At 42.9% G+C, this 27,995-nt stretch overlaps 1 protein-coding gene across 2 annotated transcripts; it reads right to left on the bottom strand.

Moving 5' to 3' along the window:
* Positions 1 to 199: 199 nt before the first annotated feature.
* LOC118511323 (slit homolog 2 protein-like) lies at positions 200 to 26,330 on the bottom strand. Of its 2 annotated transcripts, none has more exons than XM_036054246.1 (9): positions 26,238 to 26,330; positions 16,582 to 16,995; positions 11,610 to 12,056; positions 10,608 to 10,830; positions 10,392 to 10,528; positions 10,114 to 10,266; positions 9,851 to 10,031; positions 9,391 to 9,530; positions 200 to 5,626 (listed from the first exon to the last, which is right to left on the bottom strand). In XM_036054246.1, exons 3-9 carry the CDS (start codon positions 11,980 to 11,982, stop codon positions 5,334 to 5,336), a joined length of 1,500 nt encoding a protein of 499 aa, XP_035910139.1. In that variant the 5' UTR covers positions 11,983 to 12,056; positions 16,582 to 16,995; positions 26,238 to 26,330; the 3' UTR covers positions 200 to 5,333. The 2 variants fall into 2 exon arrangements, with proteins under 2 accessions (XP_035910139.1, XP_035910140.1); XM_036054247.1 differs by lacking the exon at positions 26,238 to 26,330 and adding an exon at positions 26,150 to 26,234.
* Between the last annotated feature and the right edge of the window lie 1,665 nt (positions 26,331 to 27,995).

Raw genomic sequence — 27,995 nt, 5'->3', positions numbered from 1 at the left:
GCTCAGAGACCGTCATGGTAATTTCATTTTAAATTTATGAAAATTGCATACATTTAGGCGTTCTTTATTTATAATGACATGAGAAGCAAAACAATTCAGTAGAAAATCCGGTGTCATTACTTACCTTTCCTTCAATTCCTATTTGCGTCATCACATTTCCACCAAAACTAGCAAAACAAACATACACACAAATCCAAGCTTGGCTTTTCCGAATCAAATCGGGGAAAATTTCTTTATTATTTAGCATCGCATTTATGGCTCATCCTTTTTCGACCTTTCACTTCTTCTTCCTTCTTCAATTTTCTGCCATCCTCTCGATCCATCGTCACATATTTCAATATCAATCCCTCTTCTCTCTATCCTTCTCTCTCTCTCTCTCTCTCTTTCTTCGAAGCAAGTCACAACACATGCTCACTTCCATCGGATGCATAATACGGTATGCATTCATTTGCATCGATATTAGCTCGAACCCTTCCATGCCAGCCATTCCACTAGTCGCCTGTACCTATGCACGTGCCGGTGTACGATGGTAGGGTAAGGCCAGCACGTGCATTCCTGCAAATACAAATATAACTCCATTTTCGACAACCTGCCCGCCCTTGCACACCGGAACGGAACGGTTTCCACACCGGAACGGGTGTGCTCTAGTCGGCAGAATCTACATGTGCTCTACGTGGTTTGCTATTGCTGTTCACTATTTACCAGGATGGTTGATTTTGCCGTTGTCTACTCTACTGGCTCACAGATGGTTGCCGATGGTTGATTTTTTTGTTTTGTTTCTGCTATGTTTTGTTTTCTTCTCTAGTGCTACACGTTAGCAGGTCGTGTTTTTACTGCTTTTTACTACTGGGTTTTCGGGTGTATTTTTGTTTGTTCATTTCTGTTGCACGTTTCATCAACTGGTTTTCGATTTCATTAAATTGTGCTCTCGTGAGACTATCGGATGCTTGCTCTGTTTGGTTGATTTGTTTCTCCTCGTCTTTTTCAGATTCTTTAGGGTTCGTGGGGTTTTTACTTTCTTTTTGTTGCAAATCTTGTTTCAATTGTATAATTCTTATAATTTCTTGAGAAACGTGTGAAAATTGGTTTCAATAACAACAAGCATTTCGTATCTTAAATAAACGAACAATTAGAGTAACAGTAATTTGTCTTCTGTACCACGCTGAATTGAATTGAAGTTTGAGTATGAGTTCTTCTCCACTTCCAACAGGAAAGTGTGAGTGTTTGTTCCTTCCTCGTCGCTTCTTTACCATTTCACATATTGACACAGTTTTGAGAGTCATGCTTGAGATATTTGGTTTTACTGGTGGTGTTTTACATTATACGTGCAGAATGATCTGTGCTGCAATCAATTGCTGTGTGAGTGCAAAAATTTAAATGTCTTCCTTTTATTTTGGTTTGTTTCGCTCTTCGCACTTTCCTCCCTCAATTAGCTGCCACCGCGTTACGAGCAACAAGAACACCGATACTGGTAGAGAGTGATTGAAATGACACTTAATACATGATCAGAACGCATAGTTTTGCGTCATCATACGATCCACTAATACTTCCACTTGCACGTGGGACGGGAAAATGATAGGTTTGAACGTTCACGCACACACATGTACAGGCATGCAACACACGAACTCACAACAAGACACCGAGAGAAGTTGTTGAAAATTGAGTCAAAAATATACGCCACTGCACCCGTTCCGTTGAGTGTTTTGCGGGCTTTTAGGTGTGTTAGTGTTTAGCATCTAGTTAGGAAAAAAATTTAAAAGGAGAAAAATATTTTCAAGACGTCATTTTATCATTTAGCACAAAAAAAGAATGTTGGAGTTACTTGGACATTGCTTCAAGAAATGTCAGAAAAGCAAGAAGATTTCTTAACTCCTTCTCGCTACTAAGAAGTAGTTATTCCAACAGGTAATCCTTCCATGTGAACCAGTCATACCCTCACAAAACTGAAATTTGTAACCATTGGAAGAAACAACAGGTTGCCCGAAGCTAATTTCGTAGTTCATTCACAGAGCAAATCCTTTCTTGAAATGTGCGCCTGTGTTTGTGTGTATACTTATAAGAATATATTTTGGATGCAAATCGTATCTTGTTGATCATCTCTCTGCTTTGCTCTGTTGAAACAGTATAACACTTGCAAGAAGAAGGAGTCCGGATCAAATATCCTAACCTCATCTCTAGCCCTAGCAGCTTCTTTTCTTTGTTCCAGCTTTGGTGTAACGATCTTTGTAAAAAAAGAAAGTTCTAACCAGAGAATTTGTCCTCACCTTTCTCTCGCTCTCTCCTTCACGAGTATTTGTAGTAACAGTATTCCGAGTAGGCAAAATACACCGAAACGCGTGCATTAATGATTGTGCGAAACGTCTAGGGATAAGCTTCTTGTTTTCTCTTGTTAAAGTATTTTTCACTGCAGTTGTGTTGTGTACGAAGATTGAGTTTCTTATGTGAGTGTGTGTGTGTGTGTGTGTGTGTGCTTTTATGTTGCTGTACCTGTGCTTTATGCCTTATGCGTTGCCATTTTGTTGGCCCTTGGTTGCAATTTTTGTTCTGTAGCATTAATTGACATCGATCGGAAAGGAAGAAAACCGAAACATTCGCAAATTGTGCAAACTTTTACACACGGTTTGCATACAACTAGCACAAGACAAGTAGTGGCGTAGGGTACATGTGGACTTTCACGGTCTGCTGGGCACAGCGTAGCAGTTTTGATTTACACTTACAATTTAAATCTTGCTTCCCTTTTCCATCTCACCCCACCACACTACTACTCTCTCCCATTTGATAAGAGTAAAAGGGAGGGGAGGCAACTTGGGAGGGGATGGATGGGGTGAGGGGCAAGCAGGGCGTGATTAATGTGCTTACCATCTAATGATATGTTTGGATATGTGTGTGTGTGCCTGTGTGAAGGTGTGGTCTTTATGCTTCGTCCTGAAAGATGGAGGACATACGTGAGATGTCACACGACATCCAGCTTAGCTGATTTTATCAACCCTTATCCTACGCTGAAGTTGACGGTGAAAGTTCTGGGCCAGGTATGGGAAGCTTCCGAAAGATTGATATGCACTTTATGTATCATGAAATACGCTTGATAGTACGCACAAAAGCGTGCGTACCAAATGCTCACGAGCAAGCTTTCTCCACAAAGGGGGGATGATATGTGTGTTGCATGTGTTCTTACTTTATCGTCTCTCCTACGTTATGTTGATATGTTTTTTCGGGGGGGTTTATCAGGAAGAAACCGTGATAGGATTTTCTTTTTTCCCATGCCATTTTGCTGTAAAGCGGGACCGTGCCTACCATCTGAACTGACGCAACACGCATACAGACAAAAATGTATCAAAATGTAACAACAAACAGGCTGATTGTATCGTTTCATTTGCTCATCCCCTCATTCCCTATTATCTAACCGGTATCTTATGCGTATTTTAATGCTCATATGTTGAAGGAATACTGGGTTTGTTTTGATATGTTTTTTTAATAATATTTAATTCATCTTGTATTTTTCATTTTTAATAATGTTGTTCATTAAATATAGACATCTAGTGTGAAAATTGGGGTTTTGCTTTGCTTCCTGTGCAAATGCAAACAATTAAATTCATCATCTGATATGTTTCATTTTTGATAAGGTTAGGTTTTTCTTTGCGCTTGTCGCTTATCTCATTTAGTAGCTTCACATTGAAGTGGTGCAATACATATATATGTTTTTTCTTTTGTTTTGCTTTATACGCGTGTGTGTTTATATATTTGATACGTTTTTTTTCTCTTTCTCTCTTGTGGGAGGCCGCAATTATATGCGTATACGTGTATATTAGGGTAAAATGCAAAAACATTCTTAAGTGTTAGTGCTTAACTTCATACATTGATATGTTTTTCTCCTTTGTTTGCTTTTCTTTTCCTCTTTTAAATGCACTAGGGTGCGTGCTTTCAGAGTTTGTGTTGTAAATAGATCTGTACGATGCTTCCTGTGAACAGCTAGTGGAAAAGGAAAACACGCACACCGGAGAAGCCGTTTGTGACGAGCGAGTGGTGAATGAAGATGTAAAATACACCTCCTAACATGTAAATAGGTTTAACTACATTCATCTCTTTTTCCTCCCTGTAGCGCTGCAGATATGTATGTTCGATCAAGAGAAGGTTTTTTTTCTGACCGATGTACGGATCCTATCCTATCGCTAAATGAAAGGATGCAGTACTGCAGAAAAAAAATGGAAAACTGCAACTGACCGTCCAGTGCACGAAACGCGGACCTTTGCACCTGACACTTGGCAACGGTCCACGTTTCGTTTCGGCGAACACTTGAACGGTTTCACGTGCATGCTCGAGCTGTGTGAATGTGTGTCGAGCGTGCCATAAAGTGACCATTCCTTACACTATTCTATGCTTTCCGTCAACTAACCCTTTGCATTTGCATCTCGTCAAAGCATGTCCCTACATTCTACTGGAATTGGTGTGGATGAATTAGATGAACGGTGCAGTACATAGAGTCACCCTTTACATTCTACGCATGAAATAGCCCTACCCTAAAATGGAAACAAATTTTCACGGAAAAGCTTTTTCCTTTCCCTTGTTTTTTGCTGAACCGAACTGTGTGTAATGGAAGCAACAAAAATGCTCAAACTCAGTGAAGCATGATAATTTTTGTTGTCTGCTCTAATCACACACACAAGCGTGAGTGCTGGGTGTGTGCTCGTTTAATACGATTTTGCCCTGGAAGCTAACACCATTTTTCCCCTTTTCCGGAAGCATTTCCTTAACGCGAGCGATAAGATCGTTTGGGTAAGGAGCGCGTTCCGGAAACGTATGCATAGTTTACTTCATTGAAAGACTCTTTGGTAATGTGATTTTTCTTGTTTGGTTTTTGGTTTGTTTGTTTTTCCCTTTTTGCCGGCGGGGGAGGCGCTACCCTTTCGTTCGTGGTGGAACCGAATCCACCGGCGCAAAGGTTTGCCGTCCGCACAACGAACGCGTTGCGATGCGGTTTCGCAAATCGCAAATCAGCCAAAACAGCAAGTGTGTGGAAAATCAAAGTGACATTTGTATTTGTTTCCGCCGTTTCCCCATTCCAAGCCGTTTTCCAGCCATTTGTTTTATCTTCCGGCCCCAACCTTTGCCAAAGCCCAAGTCTCCTATTTTTTGCTTATCCTACGCTACACGAGTTAGATTTTCTCCCATCTGTTTGTTTTTTTGTGTATTTTGTTTTCCTCGAACGTACTCGCTCTGTTTTTTCTTTTCTTTGCGTCACAGTACTTTTCCCACCATGTTTTACTCCCCCCAATATAGTAGCATCCCCTACCTACTCACCCTTCTTCTTCCACTCAAACACGCACACTCCCATTCTAGCGCATCCTGCCGTAACCAATCAGGGCGCTTCCGGTCACGAGTGCAACGAGCGTGGGCAGCAGTGTTTCCCGGCCCGGCGTACCGTTGCCGCTGAGTGACGACGTGTGGTACTTCTTGCCGACACAGTTCATCCGCTCGAGCGGCATGTTCTGGACGTAGTACTCCCGGTGTTCGTTCTGCATCGTGCACATCGGGCGCTTCTTCTGGGTCATCTCGTCGTCCCGGTTTTTCAGCTCCCGCAGCAGGTTCGGGAACCAGACGAGCTCGCACGAGCAGATCAGTGGATTATCTAGGGTGGAAAATCGGAACAGAAGAACCCGAGAGTAAGAAAATCGGTAAGAAAAGAGCCATCGAAGAAGCATGAGAAAGGAAGCGCGATAATCGATGCTCGATGGTGGTGGGATTGTAATTTAAGCTTTTCAATATTGCACCCTATCGTGGTTGATCGGGATAGGGATGCGATTGAATGTGAGAATTAAGTTTAATGCTGCACTAAGAGGGGGGTTTCCTTTCGGGGAAAAAAAACGGACGGTGTCAAGTGAGGTTTTATTAGCGTAATTTAAATAAATGTTATTTTCATGTCTTTAAAGAGATATTGCTTCGGATTATTGGAAAACCACTACGGAGAGAACAATCCTCTATTTAAGTGGTTTGATTGTTCTTCTTATTGAAGGTTATTTAAGATAATATTAGCTGCTTTGTAAGCATTTTTGAAAATTTTCTAAGAAATAATGGAAATATATATGTCCTATTAGAGTATTTCAACAGTACCAGATATATAACGACATTTTAGGGTATGGCAGTTCATGGCAGAAAATCAACTTCTTCTTCATGGTGGCACTACAACCTCGAGAACCTGTTAATTCTGATTCTCCCTGACTTCATTATACTTGTAGCTGGCGATAGCGGCGCCGGTTTCACACGACAGGATCGGAGCTCAAATCCCATCCAGGACCCGTACGCAGGACTGACTATCCAGCTATAGGTAAAATCAAGTCACAGAAGGCCATATATGGCAGGCCGAGACCTTTCGAGGTTGTTAATTCCAAGATTAAAGATGAGGAAGAATGGTCTGTCTGAGTCCGATGGGATTTAATCTCCGGCCCTCCCGTGCCACTCCAGATTTTCTTTCAATGCAAACCTTATTTTTACACACCTAATTAAATTCAGGAAAGTATGTAACTAGCGTGTATAAGTTCTTATCAGTACTTGTAATAAAAAAAATGCTGATCCATAAACTCATTCGATACTCTGCTCGATCAATGAAGGTATCCTCGTGTGTGTCCGGTTTAACTCATGATTAATTTGGGTTCAATCTTCGCAACAAGGGACCTTTTTAACTTCTTTCTAAAAATAAGTTCCTTTCATTCTTCTTTTCTTCTCTCAGCCCAAATGCCCTTACTAGACGAATACTTACAAACACCTCCAAACAAATGTATGTGAAACAAAGCGAAACGCTTTACTGCCTGCCTGAGACTATATTCCCTTCCTGGAAGGTTTTATTGCAAGCATGGGAATAATCAATGAATCATAAACACCTGGGAACAAACCTGGCCACACATGGTTACGCGTGCGATCCGAATTTCCGACGAACTCTTAGCCACCGCAAGATTTATCTATTGTTTCCTCATTTACTTTAGCCCACCTCGCTGTTCTCGTTTGCTTTATTTTGCTTTACGTGCTTAAAGCACGCGTTTAGCTTCCTGAGCAACTCATTTCTATTCTATTGGTGTCTGATAAAAGCCTTGCCGGCGGCTTAAACTTTTCCCTTAAGCAGGAAATGCTTGACCAACCAATTTCTTTTTCCTCATTCGATTCGATGGTGTGCTAAGTGGCTGTCGATAATTCGTATCGATTCAGACACTTTGGTGACGGACGGTGCCGATTCCCTTGAGGAGGGAGTTTTCATTCCATTTGGAAGGTCACGACAAAATGGGATCGAAATAAAATCGGAAATCAACCATCAAATCAAACAACGGATGGATCACACATCACAATATTTTTTCATTAGCATTCCTGAACCATCTTACCTCCCAAAAAGCCTCTCAGGAACGACTTTTATATAGGTTGCAAAATGAAATCCACCCGGGAACAAATTAAGAGCTACGACAGCCCCACATGAAGCAATAGTAGCAAGATAGTAGGATGGAATTTCCTAGGAGGAAAATAAAATGTCCACCGATTGATCTTCATTTATTCAACCGATGAACAGCACCGGGTCGAAAGACGGCGATACGCTTCCATTCCTGGCGTACCGGCCAAGCACGCAATTTTGCAACGCGCATGAAAACGGTCGTTTTCAGCATCCGGTCGTCATGGAAGCCATTACGTTCTGCGTGTTGGTTTCGCCCGTGGTGGACAAAACTTTGGCCCATGTTCAGCTCTAGCTGTGTTCAGGCTAGCACACGACGGTCACGACCGAAAAGAAAGAAAAAACGAGCTTCTTTCTCGCTCTCACACACACACGGTGAAGTTGATTGAGTTGTCACCGGAAGCGGAACGATATCAAGCTTCTTCCTTAACGACCATGCGAACGGGTGACCTCGTTCGTGTCGGAACCGATGGAAAACTTTTCACACCAATCGAGTGTCAGTTACCAACACGGCCAGGTAGTTTCGGTGTTGCGTTTCTTTGTGTTTTAGTCAGCTCGTTCTGTTCGGGGTTTTTCTTTTAGCGTGATAAACAGATAAAGGATTCGTTATCGTCTGCCGTGTTTTAAAGTTGGAAAGTCCGGCAAAGTTGAACATTTGACCTGAATCAGCTAGGATAGTCAATCAGAAAGTTTTTGTTTTGCATAAGATTTTTAATTAATTTTTATTGATTTTCTTTTTGTTGCAACATGCTTTCGTCAGGATAATGTTAGAACTAGGTCAATATATTTTATTGATTTTTTGTAATAGTCAACCACCTTCTTTTGGGTTGTGTTTTACGAGTTTATACACCTGAAACTATGGTATTAGTTTGATTTCTGTTGTAATTTCTAACTTCATCTCTTGAATGCAAGAGAGAAATATAAATCAGTTTTTAATCTTTATTCTCTGAAACAATAAAAACAATTCTCGAGGCCTTCGTAATGCTGTATTTTCAAAAATAAAATAAATTGCATACTTTCAGTCTTATAATTTGCAACGAGCAGCTTGAATGACTCGTTTGTGGAAGTAACGAGTAACTTCTACCTTTCTTTTCTTTTACTTCGAGAGATCTCAGTCTTCCATTTCTGGCTTCCTTAACTTGGTTTTACCCGTGGGTAGTCAGTTCTACGTGCTGGGAGGTGTTTCAGCACGCATTCGAGTCGAGTAAAGTCCTCGGCCATATAGGATTTATATAACTTCTTCTTTTCTCTGGCACAAAAACCTCATAAGGATTCAGCCTATCAGTTTTGTTTTCATTTGAACTGATTTCACCCGTGGTTGGATGATCATTCCTACATAACCACAACACCAGTCCTCAAGATGTAACAAACGTCGTGTTTAAAGCCATCTCTTTAATGCTTGACATTTATGCAGTCAATTACATTAAAATAAACGCGTACCCTTGCTAGTAAATCTTGTTGAATTATTCATTTTAAAATGCACTCTAAACAAGAAGTACATAAATTCAAACGACAGTAAATGGAACTCATTTACGGCTTCAATAAATTCGTTACGTCTAATGGAGTCCTATTCAAAGAATGCAGGGACAGCATGGCTTTAATAACCCTCGTTTAGATTCTAATCATCATGCTTTCACATTATATTCGCCTACCCTCGGTACACCCACGGTCACCATAACTCAAGGTTGACCGTCTCGAAACGCTAAGGGTTGAACATAAATTAAAGATTCGCCTATCCGCAATCTTATTCCTTTCCAGCATTCACCGGCGTTATCTGCCTTCCCGAATACCCGGCGATAGTGTAGTGTAATTGTGAAAGTCATTTCATCCTAGACGAAGCAAGATAAGTGCAAATATCGACCACAGCCCCATCCCGATGATCCGAAATCCTCTAGACGTATTTTATCGTTCAACCTAGATGGGAAAGTAGGAAAATTGGTCTCGTGCACTCGTTTACTTACCCATAATATCAACGACACGCAGCGAGTCCATGATCGGCTCCATCACCTCCTCCGGTATGCGCGTTAGCTTGTTGTTCTGAATGCTGAGCGTCTCGAGGGAGTTGAGATTTTCGAACACGAGCGCCGGCAGAACCTTGATGCTAAGATAACGAGAGCGTACGATGCAACAAAGGGAAACGGTAAGACCAGGTAAGGGAAAACATAAACAAACACGAGGAGGGTAAAGTTTTTGGCGAAACCCTTGGTTTCTGTACCACCAACAAAGTCCCACATCCACCGGTGGGTCTATTAATTAGTGTCGAAGTGTTTCCAAGGACTTTAGGTCGCGGGCGTACAAAGCGAACTTCTTACGCTATGGGGATATCTTGTTGGGGCTAACCTCTCACTGTGAGCTTATTTGTACTATCTGGTGGCAAACCGGAGAGGCTTGGTTTTGGTTTCGCACTGCCACAATACTTACTCGTTTTTCTGAAGATTTAAAAAGGTTATCGAATCGCCAAACCCGACAAATGCGTCCTCGCTAATAACGGAGATGTTGTTGGAGCGTAGATCCAGGTGCCGCAGACGGTGCAGCGGACGCAACGCTTCGCTCGGGATGATGTGGAGATTATTGTCCCCTAGGCGAAGATATTGTAGGTTTTCTGAGGGGGATAAAGCGATACTGTTAGAATCACAACTCGGTCGTAAGATTGCTGAATACCGGCGGACCAGCCGGCCGATTACCTTCCAATCCTTCGAACGCTTCCTTCGCGATGTACGAGATAGAGTTACCCTCCAGCTCGAGTGAGTTCAGTAGCGTGAGATGAAAGAATACCCTGGCCGGAACTTCCGTAAGCTGATTGTGAGCCAAAATCAACGAGTCCAGATTCTCCAGACCTGGAACGAGTTCGAGCGTCGAGACGTCGTTTGATTAGTAATTCCGAAAGACGTCCCGAGTTTCTTAATCACCATCCCTGGAGCCAAGCTTTGTATTTCGGGCATCGGACGAGCCCCCGGCTTACCTTCGAAATCTCCTTCCTTGATTGTTTTGATGCGGTTCTCCTGAAGTTCGAGCTTCCGCAGATTATCCAACATCGAGAGTGCTTTCTGCGGGACGGCGGTAAGGTCATTTCCGCCCAGATTCAACCGTTTCAGCTTCCTAGGAAAAGTATTATTCGGGAGAGAACAGAACCCGTTACACAACAGCAAATCTAACAAAATGTGTTCACCCTACTTACTTGTCCAGCCCACGGAACGCGTCCGGTTCGATGAATGTAAGCTTGTTCTCGTAGATGGTAAGAATCTCGAGCGTATCCAAACCTTCGAATGCCCGGTTGTGGATCTGGGAGATGCGGTTGTGGTTCAGGTTCAGGATCAGCAGATAGTGAAGATTCTTGAGCGCACTCGACGGTACGCTCATCAGTTGATTTTGGGACACATCGAGCTGGGTGAGTCCACGTCCTGGCGGGAAGGCAGCGACACGTTTTAATTAACATGTAAATTACAATGAATGTTGCGCAGGGGAAATTTTAATCAGACCTCAATTCAAAATGAAGTTTGCATGTGAATAATAACGATTGACAGTGTGTGGTGGAGACTATACCAAATGAAGGGAGAGCAGATTGATGGGAATTTAATACTGGTTCTTGATTTTAGAAAGAGCAAAGATATAACAAATTGGGAAATAAAAAAATCCATACTTTAAATTTCTTGAATTTTCACGCAAAAGTTAAGTTTTTTAAATCTGAGTACCATTTCAGTTAATGTGTATAATTTACGCGAACTTAATAACTTCCATTTTCATGCGACCATAAACAACTCTCGCGGGGATTTTCCAGCCTTAAAAGCTTTTTTCCTCGAAAACAATCGTAACCTTTTTATTGCAGCAATACAGCAAGACCATTCCTTCAGTATCGTGGTGAGCAACCTCACGCAAAATGACGCCCGTTTGCATGCACAACGAAGAATAATTTCATTTTCCTTCAGTTCGCAGTATCACACTGAAAGCCGCAGTCTCACAATTTGCCTCTTAATTGCGAAACAGTGGATGGAAATATGGTTCCCGGAATGAAACATCTTCCATCGTAAAATGTTAACAGCCTTCCATTGCGTTACGTGCGCTCCGATGTCGTGATTTCTCATCCCTTTTAGTACTTCGTTTGACAAGGGTGCCTTCGGAGATGAAATCGCGTTTCGCTAGCTTTTAGAGATGACAACACGTCCGAGACGCACACACTTACCTAGCGAGCTGAGCGACGTTTCCTCGATGGTGGCGAGACTGCTGTTGTGGATGGTAAGGTGCCGAATGTCGAGCGCCAGAAACACGAAACCCTGCAGCTTCGGTAGATTGTTGTGGCGCAGCTTCAGGTAGAAGATGATCGGGCTCTTGCCCTTCAGCGCGCTCATCGCCTTAGTGATGTGCTGTACGTCCGTTGCCTCGCACAGGATGTCCAGCCCGTTCTTCTTCACCTGGCAGACGCACGGGCTGATGTCGCTACCCGGCGGGCATGTTTGCGGTGAGTTCGATTGTGCCGTCACCGACGCGTGGTCCAGCACCGCCAGTGCCAGCCCGAGGAGCTTTATCCACATCCATAGGGCATTCCGTGACGGCATCTTCCCGCCGCCGTCTCTGTCTCACTACACTTTTTTCTTCTTCCTTCGTCTCAACACGTTGACTACGACTGCATCTGGGTAGAGGGGGATAGTGGACAAAAGGAACGAAAACGGTACGGAAAATCAAATTATGGGCCATGGGAATTTGTATTTATTGGGCTTAATTTTATTAACTTAGCATTTTTCGTTCGTCTCGGTTGGCGCGGTAAATGAAAAGGAAGATGCAAATTATTTATGCGTGACAACGGAAGCCAATCATCATTACAGTGATGGTCCTGGAGCGCACCAAATCTGATCATATCGTCAATCTCAATTTTCAACTCCCATTTGCCCGAGCCATCGGACTCCGTGTTTTCTTTCTTTTCTAACACACGAGATAGCTTGCCAGATGCTACAGTGCCCCTTAATCTTTGGTGATAAAGCGAAGTTTCCAACGAGCGCCCGAATGTATGCTACACCTGTAGCACAACCTCATTCGGGGGCCTATTGGGAGCGGGCGCAAGAAGAGATGTTCACCACGATCGTGCATATATTACATATGAATATTTCATACTTCTTTGCATACGATTATCGGTATGTCCCGCGGTGGTTTCTTGCTGGGAAATTGACATTTTGCTTTCATGGCTTCGTGGTGATTTTTGCCTTCTGATTGTACTTTTTGGTTTACTTTTAGCTAACGGCGTATGGGAAAATTGGCTCGTATGGCTTCTGATTGAATAGGGAATACGATTGTCATATTTTATTTAATTCAATGAATTGAAAGTCAACAACAAACAACAAATTTTCAATGTTAGTTCAGAAATCTTTACGCCATAAATAACTTAAGGTTTAAGAAAACGATAGACCAGCAAATTCGAGCAATGTTTACCTTTGAAATGAAAAACAGTTCCTGCTTTTTCATGAGCTTCTTTATGAGCGCAATAACTCACCCTGCAATTGATAAGCATCTTACGATATGAATACAGTACCATCTAAATGAAAACCATTTATTAACCACTCCTTTGCGTTTTTTTTTTTCAATTCAAATGCATAAAAAGAAACACACACTACATGTATCCGTTGCAGTTTGATCGAGCTGGACATCGTGCCTGAAGATCAAAACAATGGAAGATAATGTATGATTATGACACAGTTATCTGATTATCCTTACGTTTGCGTTTCGCTCGGTCGTCCATGAGCTTGACCGCCGCACGTCTCTGTAACGTGCTCCGCACGCTTTACAATAAAGCAATTTGTTATCGGGAGAATAGCTGCTAAAGCTCGCCAAAGACCAAACCCTAGTACGGGGTCCGGTGCTAGCACGCGAGCGTAATTTTGAGGTGTAATTTATGTGGCGTCCCAGTATGCGGCACATTGAAAATGTTCCTTCTTTTATAGTCATTTAAATTATGGGTTTCACACACAAAAGTACCGGTTATAAATTAACCCCAATACGCTAATGTGCGATGAATGCGCTAGTAGCGGGAATGACAATATTGTTGGGCAAAGGTTTTTTTAAGTAGGATAAAGATTCTCCTTTTGAAAAAAATAATTGTTTGAAAGAACTTTAGTCCGGATTACATTATGAAATGCAATATTCACAGAAAAAAGGTAATTAAATGGAGACGCCCATTAGCTCACGAGCTCGAACTCAATGGAGACGCCCAGTACTTCAATCCTTTTCACACTAATCGATCCGTATTTTCCATCACTTAGCACTGAACGATAGACATCGAAACAAATTACTTTTTTTTTTTGAACACGATTGAACATTGCATTTAAAATTCAATTACGCTACTCTAATTAAAGACCGACCTTAATTTGCTTTGAAGAGCAGTTCCCGTATGCTATACGGAGTGAGTAATTGAAACTCTTAACATTGAAGTAATGTATTTTAAATGTTTTTCTTTTTCTTTTTATCGTGCTCCTGTTACTCACTCCTTTACAAAAGACACACTCTCTTGTAAACACCATCCCAACCATGAACATTTCATGGATCATTGCGTTTGAGTGGAAAGAACTGGGGATGGATTCTCTTTTTTCCTTCACATAGTAACGGTCAGTAATGGGATTGGTGCCTTCGGTGTAGATAGAAGGCCTTCGCCAATACCATTGAAAAGAATTGTTCCGTATCAAATCTCGTTAAGGTTCGCTTCAACACCTTCGCACATCCCGAAACAGCAATTCCTCCAGTTTGTGTAGCTTTGATCTTGTGAATTCCTTTCTAATCCATCGATCTAAGAACATCCAGGTCATTAGCCTGAAAATTGGATTGAGCGTTGAAACAAATATATATTACTTGATCGAAAGCGATAACGATCTGTTCAAAAGAACTTCAACCATCGTTTAGATGATGACCGATAAGCGATGACCGTGCTCCACCTTCATTTTGTCCCCCTCAAAAACAGCATTTAATTGAATGGGATATTTACGACGCGATTCCGCTACCGCCCACAAAAAAAAAAACACCTACCAAACCCCATCAAATAGCTGTTCAAATCAAAATAAATGATTTGCAGGGCCGGGAAGTATGAATTACACGGCATAAATACCAGTGTGCGGCCGTTTGTAAGAGCCCCGTGATCGAAGCACGGAAACGAACGACCGACGGGGTGCAAAATGGCGCTGCATTGCCCCACCAAGCGCCATCGCACATGGTGAGGCCGGCTGGTGGGCCTCAAGGGTCATGCATTATTCATACGCAGCAGTTTGTTATTTATCCTAGTCCGGGTTCCCGGTTCTTCGCCTTCGACGATTCGGGACAGGTAGGTCGGGTCGTGTTGATGCCAGTTGATGACACCGGTTGACGGGTGGGAGCGGGCGGTGATGTAACGGTAGTGTAATGGTGTAATGGCGCCGATCTCTTACGTGCGCTTGCTTCGCTTCAGCGTTCAGGTGTATGTAAATGTGCGAGACCTAGGCGAGCCGTGAATCCGGAATCCTGCGGTGCTAAAATTAGACTCCGAACCGGCAAAAGATAATATCGATTTTTGTCCGTTTCGAACGAGGAAAGAGCCACGGTTGGCTCTTTTACTGCTGCTCTTAGTGGTCCGAGAGTGCTCCGATGTTCCGGGAACGACCCAATTCAAGTCGAAAGCAACATCAACTTTTACCATTTTCTTTGCCATATTTTGTTGACAGTTTTTAATTTCCAATGGTTTGCGGTCTATCCTTTTGGACTGCTTGAAATTCGGCGACGAGCTTTTGAATTAATTTTCTAAAACAGAACAAGTTTTTTATTTTTGCATTTTTACAGTGTTTCCGTGAGCTTCTAGAAACAATGCCTCGTAGGTTAGACGACCACCACAAAGGCTTGGCTCCAATCTAACTCTTTCACGTACCATAATGCTCCTAGATATTACTCCTGGATGCATTATTCATGATCCAATATCTGCACTCGTACGTGGCTATGACAGGTGTCAGATTGTCGGAGGCACAGTATGGAAAAAGCAGCAAATCTTGATGGGAAATCCGTTCGAGCTCAGTTACTCGTAATGCACACACTTGGAAGCATTTCTACACGTCTTCTTAGTGGGAAACATGTCCTACTGAATACTGACCTTGATTGGATTACGTTTCCTACAGTTTTAGATCATTCATTCAATCACATCCGCATGCTGCATCGACGTGTTCATCCACTGTCATGTCGTTCTTCCCGTTTACTTCTAGAAGTAGAGTACACAAAACATTTGTGGATAATGCCTTATAATGTTATCATCCATCCCAAAACCACACACAAACTCCCAGTCTAGGTCAGTGGCAAAGGCATGTCAGTTGTGTTTAAAATTTATGGCTTCTCAAAACACGACTGGGTGGAATAAACCATGCCACGAGCACCAACACAATTTAGCCAGCCTTAAAAACGCATTAGCCTGATTAAACGTCACCCGGTAATGAGACGTATGCGTCAACAGCGCACGAACGCAGGGTGACAAACGATTCCCGGAATCGGTCGTTCAGGGGTTCGTTTCAGCCCTGGAAAAGTCAATCCGACCAGTGTACCATTTCGACCTTCCCAGCCGCAATAACAGAAAGCGAACGGGCGGATAATATTGTTTGCGCTTTGACTGCAGACTTGATGCCCGTATCCGTGTATCGATTGGGTGTTTGAGGATACCCACCCGTCAGGATTCCGGCTGGCAAGACCTACTTTTACGAGTCTATAAACATTCCGACCAAGCACATTGACATTGGCTGCGCAGTTAAAGAGATGAAGCTTTTTGGTGTTTGTTTTTTCTGAACCGTACGTCGGGAACATATCGAGAGCGAAAGAGAGTAAGTAGAAGAAGAAACAAAAAACACATCCCTATCGGCTCAGTTCCAATTACTTCGAAAAGCAAAATAAACGTTCGACGTTCGGCAAAAGGGGGCGACCAATATCGATCGTTTAGCAGCCGGTGGTAGGAGCAGACCACCGAGGCTCGCTTTTCGTGCTCAATCGTGCAGAAAAGATGGTGGCGAACGTTTTATGCATGAATTATTACTCGCTCAACTGTGAAAGAAGCCCATCGAGCGCTTCGAAAGGAAACCATCTCCGCCAGGACCGCCGTCGGGTTTTCAGGTGGTGGAAAATTTAAGAAAATCGAATTTAAAAAAAACGGTTGGGAGAAGAGCACTTACCAATAATTCCTTGGTGAAATGTTTGCACAGGTTGCTGCCCGTCCCATAGCCCCTATATCATGCCGGTTAGGAGCAGGTAGGGTATCGCCTCACCGGTCGGTTGTTCGCTGCCACAACAAAACGACACTACGCGACAATCACTGGTCGCGCATATAAACTGGCCTCTCACTAGCAAATCGCAAAGCCACAAATCACATACGAATAATATCACCTTTTTTCCTTTTATAAATATTTTGTGACGATTTTCAGGATAATTGAAAGAAATCACACGCGGTAACAAGCACAAAACACTCACTCGGCACACGACACGGTTCAGTGGGCCGAACTTAATTGCCTACGAGCAAACCGCCGCTTTTCCAACCACTTCACACACCACACTCACACACGCACTCACACGCACGCACACACGGCTTCCTGTAAACGGGGGAAAAAAGGTACAAAACTCGTTAAAAAAAACATTGCACACATACAGACGGAACCACACACCCACAGAAACGCACACCATTATCAGCAATAGAATCTCATTAGCTTAGCCTAAAGCAGTCCGGGTAGCGGTACGGATTAAGGCTAGCACGGAACACGATCGATGTCACCTGTACGGGGTGTGTGTGTACGGTTGTGTGCCTTACAGTTCGATTTGTATGCACAGTTTATGGATTTATCGATGTGAAAATGTTCTGCCTTTACTGCTATTCCACCGGTGAGCACACAACGGAGCACACAGACCAAACTGTAGATGAAAGTATCACTTTTCCACCGTGGTGCGATGGTACGGTACGAAAACAACGAAGAAATTAAGGAACTAACAATGGATTATGTTTCTCCTTCCGATGGGATGGTACGGGGGAAGAATGATTTCATTAATCCAATTTTTGGTGAACAGCCAAGGTTCGAAGCACTCGCAGTGGATGTCACTATTTGTGCAGTGTACGAAATTTGACTCCACGGCGAGGATATTAATTTGCGGCAAATATACTGCCGACTGTCGATGAGTGATTGATTGAAGTTTGATTCGATGTTTTCGGAAGGCCGGTTCTTTACCTCACTGTCTGACCCGAAAGGTTATTACGATTGAGAGATAATGCCTAATGATAATACAAACCGAATTTTGTTTGTTGTTGCATAAGCTGGTAAAATAAAGAAGCTTAGAACAACGAAATCAATATGAAGCATTTGAATTAAACATACAAAAACATACCCTGTATTTTTAGAAGAAAAAAGAGATGCCATGACTAGGATTCTTTAACTTGAAATAATCGACAAGTATGATAAGTAGTTAGTTAAGAAACATAGCAATGCGGCCAGGCCGTCCTCAATGAATGTAAAGAAAGCTAAAAACCACTTAATGTATGCAGAAGCATTATTCATCACAAATAAAGTAAAAATAATTCTTGCAAAAATAAAAGTAGGAAAATGTTAAGAATAAAATGTTCGGGGCAATTCAGCGCCAGATATGATAGCGGAGCCGATTTTCACACCGTAGGACTGGGATTCAAATTATATTCAGACCACCTCCCCGTACGCAGGACTATCCATCCAGCTTCGGATAAAACCAAGATACAGAAATCCAAAAATGGCACAGTTTTAGTGCCTGATTCTTTTTTCTTGACCTAACGACCTTTTAGGTCATGCCTGCCATTAATCGCCTACTAGACTTGATTATACCGCATAGTTGGATAGTCGGCTGTCGTGTGAAGATCGGAGCCGCTGTCGCCTCGGCCACCGGACCCCAAAAAATGACGATTGAAAAAAGTGATTGAATGACCAAATATATTATTCGGAGACTACTAAATTCACATGTTAATTATTATTTTTTACATGTTTTAAACACAGTGGCACTTGTTTTAGGGACCGAAAAACACTTTAACGGAAGTTTTAACAAATTTCCCTTGAAGAGTTACCGAGACTGCGTTGTACAGAAATTCAATCATAATATTCAAAAAAAATTTTTTTTTTTAATTTCAAAGTAATGATTGTATCAAACAACTTGTTGAAAAAAAGCTTTTATACTGCTGAAAACTAAACATCAGACTTGTTGGATAATAAAAGAGGACTCATAACCCTTTGACAGATACTTCACGACCAGCAGGATTTTTTATATTTATTTTTTTTATTTTTTATTTTTTTTTCTAGTGGAACAGCCTGGTCGTATTGACCAGGAGTATTATTTCGAGCAGTTTGAATTGAAGACTCCAACAATGAATTAATGATAAAAAATAATTTCAGTATCATCCAGCGCTTTCATTTAAAAACTAAACAGTATACTGTTCAATAAAACTGTAGTTGGACATTAACTGTGTCAATGTCGATTCCTTTAACCATAGCATTAAAGTCATCTTTTTCCCTCTATCCATCAAAAGCAATTTATCATACACACACAACACGGTCTCACAATCATCCAGACCACAGCTGGCTGTATGACAATCGAATAAAACAAAATGTCACCCTGAAGGGTGGCATGAAAAGAAAACCCCAAAAGGGTTATCTCATCGAGCACCTTCCTGGAAGCGCAACATCGATACCGACGAGGCAATCGAAGCGATTTTACAGCATGAAACACAAACTCGTCACCTGCCACCGGAACAGAACCGATGAAACGTACAATGTACGAAGGCTAGCCAATGTACACCAGTCGAACAAATGCCATCGATCGCTCTTTCCGTTCCCGAGAAGCTACAAGGGCAGCACTCAGCTCACGTTACGGTTTCACATTGTTTGATGGAATTTGGTTTGGTGGTGGGTGTTGTTTTCCCTCACGCGGGTGGCAACTTCTGCCACAATAATTTTCTTTATCCTGCACACTTCCTTGCGCCGTTGTGGAAAGAAAATATGCTGTCGTGTAGAGTTCGATTGACGTTCTGATACGGCGGAAGTTGTGACCTGTTCACTTGTGCCTGGCTTTTATCTTACACCGGCTGCATCTGCACAAAGGAGCAGCTAAACGAGAAAACTTTACCCCGACCTCGTCACCGAGTCGTTCGGATCAAACAGGATGGGAATCCTCGTCTGCCGGAAATTGATTGAATTTCTTTATCCTGCATTGTGGCGTGCCATTTGTGCCCATGCTTATGCTCCCTTCTCGAACGAAAGTTGAAACAATTTATGATTAAAATGCTTCAAGCTGGTCCCCCGGTGATGAGGGTGCCACACAGCGTTCCCAAAACGAGGCGAGCCGTTCTTCAAGGTGACCTTGGCAAATTTTACACTCAAACTAACACCATAGGCCAAACGGCACAAAAACACGGAAGTCTAAACTCATCGCCGTTGCGTTCTCAGCGCAATTAACAAACCCGGAGTCGACCGGGAGCTGCTGGTGAAAGCAACAAGGAATCGGCTTTTTTGCCACGACGCCATCAACCAGCGCTTCGGTGGGGATCGAATTAATCAACGGGCTACACAAACACCCGGGCACTCAGCTACGCCGTCCGACCCAGTCCGACCCAGTCGAGCTCGATCGCTAAGCAGGAAGTATCAAATCAACGCTCGTGCATGATGGTACATTCTCCCATCGTTTGAATGTCGGAGAAGTCTCAGAAGTCTCAGTCTATTTGTCCCACAGCCGAGCCGGGCGAATGCCACGACACCGCCGGGGAACAAATTCTTGAACTCCGAACTAAGAATATGCTCTACCGGTTTAGCTTTTCTCAAACGCTCCCTCTTCACCTCACAGCACCACCAGCCAGCACACGCGCAACCTGTCGGTATCATTATCGTTGGCGACAAATTCAATTTGAGTTGCGAGCAGATGAATTTGTTTAACAATGAAGACCGCGCCACCACATGCAAACAGATCTCCGGGTCCTTGCGTGAACCTGCCTACCATAATTGCCACTGTTAGTGTACGAATGCCGGTGCACACACACACTATGGTGTTTTTGTGCATGGAACGATTCGCAACTACGGAATCGCTACGGTTTGCCGTTTGAAAACCGATTTTGTCACACCGGAAAGACATCTGGCATAACCACACCCAGACTACCAGAAGATGAGGCATGAGCGAACGATCGATAAAGCAGTCACATCAATGGTGGCGTTAGTGTGCCGTCACTTCTTCCACCCAAGGTACACTTTCCTTCGCGTGAAGAAGAAAATAGGAAACATGAGTCGGGAGGAGGATGTTACCGGCAGCTGCTAGAAATTGAAATTCTATCCAACGATGCGATCCGAGCGGAGAGATGCGTCGTAGCATTTTGTGAACGGGCATCCAATTAGTCAGCTCGATAATCATGCAACATGTGTAAGTCAGTAATTAGGTACCGAAGCGTATGTGCGCATCGAGGAAAGTTGATGAGAGTGAAAATGGTGTGATTAAGTGTCATGTTCATTTGTACGGTTGTAAGGGCTAATCAGACAGTTTGCGAAATGGTTCTTGTTAGGCCATTTCCCAATTGGATCAATGTTTTACGTTTAAAATTTGTTGTTTGCTTAAAGACTTCACCTTATGTACTACTTTACAAAGAGTAAGTCCATACATAGCTTGCAAATTTTAGGCTAGATTTATTATAAACGAATAAGTAAACATGAACTTCTAAATTATTTTGTGGATCTAAACGAAAATGTATACAAAAACGCAAAGCACAACAGGTTTGAGCTGTTAAAAATGGTAAACCAAAACAAGCAATTCTCTACTAGTTACTCTTATATCTTCATGGAATAGATCTCTTATGGGATGTATTTATCAGTTTCAAATCTTGTTCTAACAATTCAACAGTTTTGAGCTTGCCTTATGTAGAAAATGTATAGTTCCAGTACTCACATTTTACTCCGACACATTAATTCTGTTCGAAACTAACGAATTCCTCTTCGCCTCGTCTGTGAGGAAAATTCTCGGAAGTATTTTTTCCCCCTAATGTGTGAAAGGACAATTCAGAAGTCATTATAATGAAAAGTTCCATAACCTGTACATTGATCTCATGTTGACCTGTACATTGGTCTCTCCAGAATCAGAATTAAGAATCAGAATCAAAGAATCAGACTCTTCAGGGTGAGATATTATGAGAACTGGTCCGAACAACTCAGCCCGTATAGTTCCGTTCACGAGGAGAGAGCTATAAGAGCTATAGCTATACTGTGAGCAATGTGGATAAACACTTGTTCTAGGCAAGTAAAACATTCATTTAAATTCGAGGTAAATCAAGGCCTGTCTCTGACGGTCTGAACGGTAACTTCTAAGTTATTTACAGAGAATGGTTCACATTTTAAGTGTTTTAGTTTAATCCCCCAGTGTATATTACTTGTATCTCGTAATCAGTGATAGATATTATTACAAAGTAGTAAATATTAAACAAAACATAACTCCCAACAGACCTTTCAAATCCTTTTAATATGTACTCCTATCATACATGTGATGTATCCTGATTCACATTTTAATAAACTTTCTTCCATTTTTTCAGCCATAGAAAACCACGTCGTCAAGCACCGTATCACTCTTGAGAGATTATTTACTCGCTCCCTATAATCCCTTGCAGGAACTTTTTCCCACTTCACTCGTTGCACACAGACACACACACACCTAACGAACCTTTCCCCAAGAGTGCCTTGTGGTATCACTTTTCGCTTGCATATGTAATTGAGGACTCGGCAGAGTCTAGCAGAGTCTACTCGGTGGAGTACTCTGCCATGAATAATACAGCCAACCGTTTGCATTTTTTATCTTCACGCTACTCCCGACCAAGACGAGTCGCCATTTTGCAAAGAAAAAATGGAATTCCTCCCCACACTCCCCCCCCCCCCCTTCGGCTCATGAAACCATTTTGACCCGTTGCCACTCACAGCAAATCACTTCTTATTGTTCCCACTCTCCCCCATTTCAAATTTCCCCAACCCAAACGCCTCGGCATGACTGTGGCTAAACACATCCTCAAATATGCCGCCCCTATAATTCTATGCCACTGTCATTGTTACGGTCCAGCGCTCGTCCGAACCGTCTGGGCTTCAAAGTCCAACAAAGTGTCTCTCGCTCTGCCATGCTGAACGTGGCGAACCCAGTGACAGACAGACAGTGGCTCTCGGTAGCACACGCTTGAAACAAAAACATCACGAACCAAACCGGGAACGAGAGAATAAAAAAAAACATTGAGGAGGCAAAAACACAAACGAACGAGGGTAGACTTTTCTTTTACGTTGTTTAGATTTTCATTGCCACATTGGTGAGGTTGTGCCTTGTGCCCGTGAGGCACAACACGCCTCTTCGTTCTGCAAAAATAAACAACGCACGAACGAACGAGCGAAAGTCAAATTCTCAAGAAGATATGTTCAGGTGGGTAAATGTGAAGGTTTTTTCCTTTTGTCGAGCCCTCCTTCTGTCATTGACCGGTGGTGATGCCTTTCATTCGCCACCAAACCATAGAAGGCGCCCTCCACCGGCCACTCCCGCACCCGAGAAACAACCTCACCGGAAGTAATCGGATCCTTTTGCTTTCTTTATGTATTTTAGGTATGCTTTTCAAGTGGGTCGAAATACTGGTCGGAAGGTATCGTCCCTATCCAGATCGATCGGGGAGGGCGGTAGCGAATGTGGCGAAGGGTAAATTGTTTATGCGTGTCCCCTGTCCGGTCTGGTCGGTAATGGTTGTACGCTGCGAGCCGTGTGACAGGACATGTCCGAGACTTGTACTTTATTATGTTCCGGGATACATCATAAAACGGAAGCCGGGCTCAGACGCGAAACCTGCGAGACCTGTAGGTGTTGCCAACGTAAGAACCGTTCAAGAACCGGTCCTAATCGATAAACCCACGGCCAACACTCCACCCGAGACAAAACGGGGCCCCGAAACTTTTTCCCTGTACGCCGAACGTGTCAATGAGGGTGGAAATTTGTTTCCACGAAATACTAAAACCCAACCAACCGGCACAACTTCTTTGCCAGGGCAGAACAATTTGTTTGCCTCCAGGAACCGGAAGACATTGGGCACGGAGCTTAAGGAGCGTAAATGTACTGAAAGTTTTGGACCGGGTTTTCTTCCCATGTTTTTTTTTTATTTGTTTGCTTTGTTGCCCATGTCTTTCACTAACTCAATCAACAGTTTGAACGTTGATGCTTCCGGTAATGAGCGTTTTGGAGCACGTGTGAAGCAAGTTCGGTGTACCGGACGGGGCATTGTGCCAATGTGCCGCCATAAAAAGTAATCAAAAAGTGTAGCGCGTCGTGGTGCTTTTCTTGCTGTTGTATGATGCAGTGAAATGGATTTAAGATAACGATGTGTGACGATGAATAGGCCAAATAGATACTAAGACTGTTGCTTAATTTCAGGCAAGTTTTTGGGCATGAATGGACTTCATAGCTTGGCAATTAGGGCATCTTTCAGGCTGAAACCAAGATGTTTCACGGAAAAAAAGTAATTTCCTAGGTTTCTGTCCCGTAAGCTTCTTTTAGTTTTCTGTCTTTTTTGTCTGCGAATGTGACTGCATTTCAGTAGAGTAATTAGTAACTTCAACGCACATGGAGGCGCATGGTCTTTCGTGGAAATGTCGAGTGTAAGTTGTACTAATAAAATGTACTAACAATCAAACTCAAACTAAACCTTTACAACATATTTCATTAGTGTTCTAGGAAAATTTTTATTTTAGTAATTATGAATATGGTAAGGTCAGTCTGTTTAAAAAAATAAGTTTGATATTAATTAATGACTGCGCCTAACGGTAGGAATTAGATCGAGTCCGAACTAACACTCACTAACAAAAAATAGCATTTTGACAGCAATTTAGATTGTTCCTTTATTCATGGTCATTAACTACAATTGGTATGGAGATGAAAGAATGCCCATTTAAAAAAATTTTTTTTGTAGGAATAAAGAGCATAAAAGCGTGGTAATTGTCATAGTAAACGCAAAAGCTAACAAAAATAACTATCATCTTGTATTGATTGAATACCAACCCAATTGTATTGCATAGAAATCAAGTATTTGCCAGCAAAACATAAGCGATCTATTCAATGCATTTCTAGCGAACCAAATGGCCGATTGTATGTTAATTAATTGAATAGCAAAACCCGCAATACAATATTTCTATTTTACGCTCACTCACTAATCCCCACTCACACACAGCGCCACATTCACAACGCTTACGCCACTGTTATCGCTAACATTATCGTGCAAAAATTTTGCCTTCCCCAACCCAAGCAATCGCGATGTGAGCTGGTCTGAAAATTGATATTCCGCTCCTATCAGTGCGCGACCAAAAGGCCGGGCCGGTCGGTGTGGCTCGCGAAAACGAGAAGGTAATAGAAAAATAACGAAACATCAATTCATCCGAATTATTCCTCATTACAGTTCATCATTCACTTCCAGCCCTATTGAGCCGGCCGTCCACCATCATCATCATCATCGCCATCGTCTGTGTGGTGCTTCACTTTCAATTTGCCTAGATGCGGGGCTGGCGGTGGTACTGGAGGGGGGTGGGGGGAGAGGGGGGAAGGTGATAGTGGGGAGTGTTCCTCCCTGCATCCTCACATCCCTTCTTTTCCCGCGATGGTTCCCCTATTGTAAGCACAGTGCGCCTCGATGACTGACCCTTGGGGATGGGTCGTAATTGTATTCAGAAAATCATATACACATACACACACACACAAAGCCAAGCAACACTACCCCCAGTGTTAGGAAAGGTGTTGGAAGGGATAGCAAACAAGGTAGGCGGGTTTATTTTTTGCACACATCATCACCACCACCACCACCACATAAAAATTACACACACACAGGAACACTCGAAAGCGTGAAGTATCCTTTCACCGTGAAACTGCCTTATAGAAAATTCCCTTATACTGTACACGGGTTTTCCGTATCCATTCTGCCTTAATACCGTATTCTATTCACGTTTCTTTACGGTGGAAGGGTTTTCTTGGTAAAGAAGCCGCCCCAAAACAATGCACCGGTGTTATTTAGGGCTATAATAAATATTGAATTTTCACACACTAGCACACCAGGAATGGGTTTGCTCAGGGCACAACCTTCTCACAGGGACACTGTTTTGCTCGAGTTGCTTCTCTGCCACTGTTTACAACTTTTCTACTTGAGGAGAAGAATAAAACTCAATTAGCTAACAGGACTCAACAGGGAACGAACGCAAAACCTGTTCCTGTAGCTGCAATGGAAGGAAACACCTCTAGACACTACCACTGTCTCGTCGTTGTTGATTCATCAGCTTCATTTCACTGCTTGCCTCCTGCTAGTAACGCCGTAATGATATCCTGTTGACTTCCACTTCCACTGAGTCACCACTCTACGTTTTTTTCTATATTCCTCCATTTTTCATTAACATTACCAACTCCAAAACCAATTCAATTAATGCTTGCCCCACATCCTCCCTGGTTGGCCGTTGGTTGGGCGCAAATTATGCAAAACAGGCACAAAAACATAACCCCACTCGCACAAACACGCACACACAGAGGGAGAGAGAGAGAGGGAGAGCCACAAACACTTCTGAACAGTATATCAAACGGGACGCGAACGTTTTGCAATATATCACTCACAGCAGCAGTGTAACCTCTAAAACCGTGTCCCTGCGAGTGAATGAATTTTACAGCATTTTTGTTCCCGTTTGTTCCCTTCCGATTTATTCGCCCGGCATTCACTTTTCTTCCAGTTGCCGTCTTCCTCCTCTGATATCCACCAAACACAATCACACAGACAACAAAAAAAAAACCGCCCCCAATTGCTCACCCGAAAGTGCTCCGAGGGTAGTAAACGTCCACACGGTAGCACTGTACACACTCGACTGATCCCCATGAGCGTCGGCCGAGAAACGTGCGTTTTGCAAAACCCGATAAGGGGTGGCCCATGAGTTCCACCAGTTGCGAGCGAACGACGAGACGACGCACCACAGCGTATGCGTACATCGTAATAGTTGGGATGTTTTTTTTTTCTTCTTCATTCCCGTGCTTTTTTCCCTCCATGTGTTGGCCATTCGGATTCTTTGTGCTGTAAGGGTGAGCTACCACGCCTGTCTGATGAATGGGGGTTTGGCCTTCTTTCTTGCTCCAATATGCGTGTATGTATTGGTGTGCGGCCAAAAGGACACCAACAAGTGGAGCTCAACTTGTTGACGAACCCTGAGCACTGAGTACCGTTCGTGCGCACAATGGTGCCGACACAGGGTGACTCGGCTCCGAACCGAATGGAGGAGCGTCCTATGGAAGGGCATCCTGCTCGCACCGACTTTACACAAACACTGACTCACTGCAACCAGGTGTGTGTGTGTGAGTGTAGCTCTGTCGTTATGGTTATCCTATTTTCATCTAGGGGGGGGGGGAAGAATTGTGAAGGAAAAAAGGTTAGGAAAACGATTTTCCACCGAGCAGACACGGTCGAGCGTCACCGTCTCGGAACGTATGGAGACGCTCCGCGTGCGTTACCCAGCGTTTGCACGTTGCTTCCGGGCGTTACATTCTTCAGGATGGCGTGAATGAACGAACTGTAGCACGCGCACAGAATTTTCCAAGGATGCCGAAATCATTAACAAAGATCGAGACGGGAAAATCCAACTCGTCGGGTAGAATAAACTGCACTCACTTTGTGTTAATATTTAATGCAATAGAATAAAAAACAGATAAAGCAAACACACGCGCACACACCCATAAACATCCACCCACCTGGTGGAAATGTAGCTAAGAATTCTTTGCGCTTTGTTTTAAATTCACTCCGTACCTTTTTCTTACACACACCCCAAAAAAGTGGAGGTGATTTAAGGGTGAGCAAATTGCGGGCGGATATGTGCGGTAGTTTTCTTTGACCCACCTTCCCACGTTCTATTCTGACGGTGCTCTTGACGAACGTGCATGAATGGAATGCGATGGGTGTGTGCCTTTTTCTCTGTCCGTCCCAACACCCAACACCACCAGTGTCTTCTGCTCCTGTGTGAATCTGCTCAAAATCGACGATAGCTATTTTCAAACCCACCCCATGTTGCGAATGTCGTGTCGGTGTCGTGTGACCCCATTTTACGTTGCAACTTCATTATGCTGTACCATTTCGTACACAGGTGTAAGTGTGCGGTGTATAGGAGTGAGGGATTTTTTTCTACACTCTGCATGACATGTTGATGTTTGGAGGTTTTGCTTCAAACGGTATCGGCAGGATATGTGTACGCAGGAAGTGAAGTGCCACAGAACGCTATGTAATGAAATGCTCAAAATGGATGCACAGAGGTGCCGAGATGCATTACTTTGGTAATTTATGCAGCCACTAAACCCTCTCACGAAAAAAAGTTTGCTACTTTCATGTTTCTGCAATCCAGGTTTTAGTACAGAATAGTTATTTTAATCAAGAAGATGTTGTACTACCATTCCGCAAGAATGTATTTCTTCAACATAACAAAATAAATGACATAACATAACAAAATAAATTAAAAAAATTATGCCAAGGAAGAAGAAAATAATGTAAAAAGATATTGAAATATTATAAAAAATAAAAATTACAAAT

The sequence above is a fragment of the Anopheles stephensi genome, chromosome 3 (assembly GCF_013141755.1).
Source record: "Anopheles stephensi strain Indian chromosome 3, UCI_ANSTEP_V1.0, whole genome shotgun sequence".
Taxonomy (NCBI): domain Eukaryota; kingdom Metazoa; phylum Arthropoda; class Insecta; order Diptera; family Culicidae; genus Anopheles; species Anopheles stephensi.
Note: the sequence above shows the minus strand (reverse complement) of the source record. Positions and strands in the feature narration are given on the sequence as shown.

Coding starts and splice junctions, on each gene's coding strand:
- LOC118511323 (XM_036054246.1), bottom strand. CDS start 11,982: ATGCCGTCACGGAATGCCCTATGGATGTGGATAAAGCTCCTCGGGCTG. Junction 10,267..10,391: donor CAAGGAAGGAGATTTCGAAG/GTAAGCCGGGGG, acceptor AACTCGTTCCAG/GTCTGGAGAATCTGGACTCG. Junction 5,627..9,390: donor GCGTGTCGTTGATATTATGG/GTAAGTAAACGA, acceptor TTTCCACCCTAG/ATAATCCACTGATCTGCTCG.